This window comes from Carlito syrichta, unplaced genomic scaffold (assembly GCF_000164805.1).
Source record: "Carlito syrichta isolate Samal-C Ts95f unplaced genomic scaffold, Tarsius_syrichta-2.0.1 Scaffold314879, whole genome shotgun sequence".
In the NCBI taxonomy this organism is placed as follows: Eukaryota; Metazoa; Chordata; class Mammalia; order Primates; family Tarsiidae; genus Carlito; species Carlito syrichta.
The window spans coordinates 486,744-492,743 of record NW_007258975.1 but is presented as its reverse complement, the minus strand read 5'-3'; the positions used below and the strand labels follow the sequence as shown (position 1 = coordinate 492,743).

Sequence of the window (6,000 nt, the reverse complement as noted above, 5' to 3'; positions counted from 1 at the left end):
TTTCCCCAGTACCGTCAGTCATTTTCTTATTGTATTACATTGGATGTTCAAGGTCCATTATATGAGTGAGAACATGTGATACTCGGACCTTTGTTTCTGTGAGAGGTCACTCAGTATTATAGACTCTAGTTCCATCCAGGTTGCTGCGAAATTCATGATTTTGTTCTTTTTTATGGCTGCGTAGTATTCCATTGTGTATATGTACCACATTTTTTTAATCCAGTCCTCTTTTGATGGGCAGCATGGTTTTTTCCAGGTTAGCGCAAACTCTTAAAAGCTTTAAATACAGTTGACTTAGGTGCTATGACTTCACAACTTAGGCATCCAAACACATAGGTTAAGGAGAATTTTCATTAAAAAAACTTGTTTCTAGCCGGGCTCGGTGGCTCAGCCTGTAATCCCACGCCTTTGGGAGGCTGAGATGAGTGGATTGCCTGAGCCCACGGGTTCGAGACCGACCTGGGCAGCGAGACCTCATCTCTACAATAAATCAAAAAATCAGCCGGGCGTGGTAGCGCATGCCTATAATTCTGGCTACTTGGAAGGCTGAGGCAGAAGGATCGCCGGAGCCCAGCAGGTCGAGGCTGCGGTGGCCGGGAGTGGCCACTGCACTCCAGTCTGGGTGACAGAGTGAGACTCCAATGCAAAAACAAAACAAAACAAAAACAAAACAAAAAAAAAAAACTTGTTTCTAAAATGTTACTGGAAAGAAATGGATATTATTTTGAGTTCTATCTTTCTGAGTATAATAAATGTTAGAACCTTTTTTCTTGACAAAGGAAGAGGTGAAAGTATGACGATTTTAGCACTCCATGTATTACAAATTTTGTGATTCCTTTTCTAACCCACTCCCTGTTGTGTATTACATCTTTTATTTCCTTTATGGTACACCTTCTTCTCCTCTTCGATACTGCATAGAATATTGTGCTCTTCTGGAAAATTACTAAACCATGACAGAGTAATGTTACTATAGCATAGAAATGTTAATCTGTAAAATTCCAACAGATATCCAGTTCTTTATGTAATAATATTATACATTCTTATACAAATAACCATCTCTATTTTCAGCAATATAAGAGTTACCTGGTAACTGCCACTCTGAATTAGATATTTTGTTTTTCAGTTAGGAGATAATATTGCTGTTTTTTAGTCATTGTGACCATCTTCTTAGTGTCTATTCCATATTGATGTGTTGGAATTCCTCTTAATGTAGGAAGCTACGAACTTCCCTTAGAAGAATACCATACAGTGTTTTCTCAGCCTTCTAATTAGCAGATAGTCTTAAGATCTTTAAATTGTTTGTAGCCTGAAATCTTTCTAAATATTGTTTTATGACAAAACCATTATTCCTTGAAAATATATACTTTCAAAAGATGATCTTATCCATTTGTTGAGTGTATATTACAAATCATGTGCTAACCTTTTAAAGCATATTATTGCAAGTATACGATTACCAGTTCATGAAGTCTAGGATTTATTAATATATGAGAGGGACCCCAAAAAACATAATTATTTTTTGAAGGGCAGGCCCTTTGTAGTTCAGGCTTCCCATTAGGTAAGTGTTCTAGGACCCCACGGGCATTGGTGTACCAGCTAGCATTGTTGTGAGAGGCTGCATTCAGCTTCAGTGAATTTTTTTTTTTTAATTCTTTCAACGTGTTTGCCCATTTCATGACGGGTGGTTTACAAGCACACCTGCTCACATTCCTCTCAGTGTTCAGCAGTTTTTGATCCAAAACAGCATGATCCCAGTGTCCCACCCTCCCTATTCACCCTATCTCACCCCAGGCAACTTTTTTTTGTTTCCTCAATGAAAAAAGTCCTTAAAGGGAAAACATTTTGTCAATGTGAAAGAGCTGAAACAAAAAATGGCAGAAGCACTAAAAGGCATCAAAATTGACAAGTGCAAAAGCTGTTTCGAAACGTGGAAAAAGCGTCATGTATTGCATCAAACAGAGAGTACTTTGAAGGTGACTGAGGTTTAACCAAGAATAAATACATATTTTTTTATAAGTGAATTGGGGGGTTTGGGGGGTCCCTCCTCGTAAATTCTGCCTTTACAAAAGCTAGGAAAAATATTTCATTATAATAATCAGTGGAAGCACATAGAAAAATATGGAAAGGTTTGAAAAAATGCCCTTCATACATTCATAAACCTTACAGAAAACTATCAATATTTACAAATTTTTACTAGATTCTTATTGGCATAAGCTTCTTTGCTTATGCGAAAATTCAAGTAACTAGGAAAAGTTCAAAGTTGCTGATAAACTGTCAGCTGACTTATTAAGATATACCTAAGACTTAATAGTTTGTCATGTAAGAATAAGTTACGAAAAAGTGAGAATGTATCCAATTAAATCATCCCAGCCCAACCAAAACTTTGTAGAAGGAATATTGTCTTCACCCATGGCTTCCAAATTCTCAGTAACCTCAAAAAGTGATTTCATTTTGGCCACATCTCTAAACGGGCAGTATTCCTTTTTTGATTCACCAAATTTTGATAATTTCAGCTCCTGGAAGTTAACCAGCAATGGTATCAGCAATTTAGAAGGATGAAAGAGGTATATGAAAGAAAGGTAACTGCCTCTCTCTATTTGGTATTTTCTTTAAACCAGTCATCCTGGTGGGGCCAAGTATGTGAAGGCTCTCATTGATTTCAACTACAAAGAGAATTGTGTGTAACCAACTGTTGAAAAACAGGGAAAGGGGATGCTGAGTGCATTATTGTCCTCTTGGTACTCCAGATAAATGAACAGTGTCAGTGAATCATCTTGAGCGCGGTTAAAGATAGGTGCAAAAATAGCCCCCCATGATGTCTCAAGGGTTCTTAGGCGCATTTATCACGACCCACAGAGTATCCTAGTCTCTGCTTTGTTATTAGCAGTCATAGACACACAAGGTTATATGTGAGGTGAGAGATAGTAAGTCCATACTGTTTTATGCAAAGCTAGCTCTAATTCCTTTAATTAGATAGCATAAACTATTTCCACAGATAAAAAACAAACAGTGGTAACGGTGAAAGTGTGAGGAAAAATGGGACGCCCCACTCTTCTCTCTAAAGCACACTTACTATCAAGAAGCTGTTGCTTTGATGAGAATGGAACCTTTTTGGAGAAAATCTCCTTTAATAGATAAAAGACAATTTGAAATTTAAACTCGTTCTATCTTCAAAAAGAGAAAGTGAATTCCCCTAATAATTCAGAAATAAGAAACTTGACCACAAGGGAGTAATGCAGCAGTATTGCTCCATTCTTCCCCATTTTGATTCTCAGAATAATTGAACTCAGAAGGCCCAGGATAACGTTCCCACAAGCACGGGCAATAGTCAGGCAGCCTTGCAATATGCTGGAGCAGTTTGGCAGTCCACATTTTAAAGCGATAATCCCAGAGAGGATGCCTAAACTGTTTTCCCTATGGCTAGCAGACTGTGAAGACAGGGTGTGAGGATGGGTGTGATCCATCTTGGAAGAAGCAGCCATCTCTAAGATTCGCTCCCTAGCTCGTCTGTTGTCACGCTGATTTATAATTTGCCATCTAGTAGGAGATAGTAGGTCTATTCCAGCTACACCCCGGTCCTCCCAGCCTCTTTCAGATCAGGCCAGCTCATCCTGAGAGTTGAAAATAGGATGGCAAGCCTAGAGAACACACCCCCCACCCCCCCCCACCCCATCTCCCCCCCACCCCGCCGCTGGCGTCTGGGGCTTTTACTTCCTCTGGAGCGGGTGGTTTGGAGGAAGGAGGGAGGAGTTGGGGGCTCTTTCAGTGCCCTTCACTGCTGCCTAAGCTCCTTTTTACATGAGAATATACGAATCTGTGTTAGGGGCGGCGGGAAGGAGAGCCTTTACTTAGGGGACGTCCAGGAGGGGCGTTTCTGTCCCCAGGGGCACAGACCAGGAATAAATCCAGGGTGTGTGAGCTTCCGAGGTGTGTGCAGAGCTGTCTGTGATCGGCCTCCTCAGGTCGCAGGGCTGAAGACCAAGCTGGCCGTCGCAGAGGGAACCCTCGGCACCCCGGAGGAGGAGCGGCGTCCGAGTCCGAGAGACGGCGACAGGCAGCGAGACCAGAGCCGGGACCCGCCCGGGCGCGGAGAGGTGGGCGGGCCGAGAGCCGGCCGCCCCGCCTGGGGGCTGAGAACAGGCGGCGGGGTGGGGGGTGGAAGGGGGGGCGGAGACGCGGGGAGCGCGGCTTCCCGTTGAAAATCAACTCCCAGCTGAGCGGCGACCCCGCGGGAGCCTGATGGGTGACGCAGGTCCCCGGGAGCCAGGAGCAAGGGTCACGTCTCTGGCATAATAAGGAGCCCGGCGCGGTGGTTGACGCCTGTCTAACCCCAGCACTTTGGGAAGCCGAACCGAGCGGATTGCTTGAGCCCGGGAGTTCAAGACCAGCCTGGGCAACAGAGTGAGAACTTAGCTGGGCATGGTGGCGCGCCCCAGTAGTCCCAACTACTCGGGAGACTGAGGCGGAAGGATCGCCTGAACCCAGAAGGTCGAGGCTGTGGCGAGCTGAGATCGTGCCACTGCGCTCCAGCCTGGGCGACAGAGTGAGACCCCCGATCCCCCCTCCAAAAAAAAAAAAAAAGTAGGATATGCTGTGCTCGCTTCCCACTGTGTTGCACAAGTAGTCAGACAGCCATTCGCCAGGCCTATCAGGAAAGAAAACTAAGCACAGTTTTGGTGATATCTTTCTGGGCATTTCAGCCTGGGAGAAAATTCATTTTTTAATTTTGCTTTTATTCATATTTATTACTTTTATTATTAATAATAATAATAGTGTGTCAATACGTAGCATTTAGACAGTAGCTTTTCAGCTTACAGAGAACTTTACAAATAGATATTACTTTTGTGATCATAAAAGTGCAACACTTTTATTTTATTTATTTATTTATTTATTTATTTTTTGAGTTGGAGTCTCACTCTGTCGCCCAGACTGGAGTGCAGTGGCCGCTCCCGGCCAGTGCAGCCTCGAACTGCTGGACTCCGCGATCCTTCCACCTCAGCCTTCCGAGTAGCCGGAATTACAGGCATGCGCTACCACGTCCGGCTGATTTTTTGATTTATTGTAGAGATGAGGTCTCGCTGCCCAGGCGGGTCTCGAACCCGCGGGCTCAGGCAATCCACTCACCTCAGCCGCCCAAAGGCGTGGGATTACAGGCTGAGCCACCGAGCCCGTCAGTACAACACTTTTAAAAGCACTTCACTCTCACCTCATTTAACATTCTCAGCTCACCTGTGAGGAAAATATTTTTTGCCATATTAAAGTTGAGATGTAAAGAAGTTGATTTGCTGGTGTTGACCAGGTAGTACCTGGGAAAATGGGACTTGAACCCAGAGTCCTGAGTCTAAGGCTCCGCCAGTCCCCACTGAGAACTGAATGGCGGCAACTGAGATGACGGTTTCTCCTAAAACAGAGTCTTTTTCTTCCTGTTTTTACTTTGGACTTCACCAATATTGTAGAAAATGGGATGAGACCTTAAACTAATGCCTCTCGTTGTCGATATAGTAAGAAAAAACAAAAAGTGTAAGGATTCTCAGATGAAGTCTTATCACTGATCTCCTGACACATTGGCACAAATCTTCAGGCAGTGTCTAGAATCAGTGCAGATGTCAGTCCAGGTTTCCTTACCTTGCTGAGGATGTCTTCGTCACGGTGAATCAGGAATGCAGGGTTTAGCAACTCCCTTTCTGCTCTGTCGCAGTCACTTCCTTTTCTAACTACCCCTGACCAGAAACCTTAGTAACTTTTCCCTCATGCTGTTGGGACCATTTTCCAGTTGGAATAATTTTCTCTTAAATTATGCTGACTTAGAAAAAAATTGGTTCATTTTCTAAGTATATAGGCCTATTTTGTTTAAATAAAAGCAAATAGAAATGTTTTCTCTTTTAAAGAAAAGGAATTACCAAAAGTGGATTTCTCAAATTTAATAACTATTGAGAAATATTAATTACTAAAATAACATACTTTAGCATATATATTAGCTACTTTCTCATCTTGAATTACCTA

General features: G+C 43.0%; 1 protein-coding gene across 1 annotated transcript in view; it reads left to right on the top strand.

Moving 5' to 3' along the window:
* Positions 1 to 6,000, top strand: part of TNIP3 (TNFAIP3 interacting protein 3) — a 90,496-nt gene that overhangs the window by 61,116 nt on the left and 23,380 nt on the right. The window contains exons 6-7 of the mRNA XM_021706016.1: positions 2,511 to 2,576; positions 3,960 to 4,091. Coding sequence (XP_021561691.1) covers positions 2,511 to 2,576; positions 3,960 to 4,091 — 198 coding nt within the window. The remainder of the gene's footprint in view (positions 1 to 2,510; positions 2,577 to 3,959; positions 4,092 to 6,000) is intronic.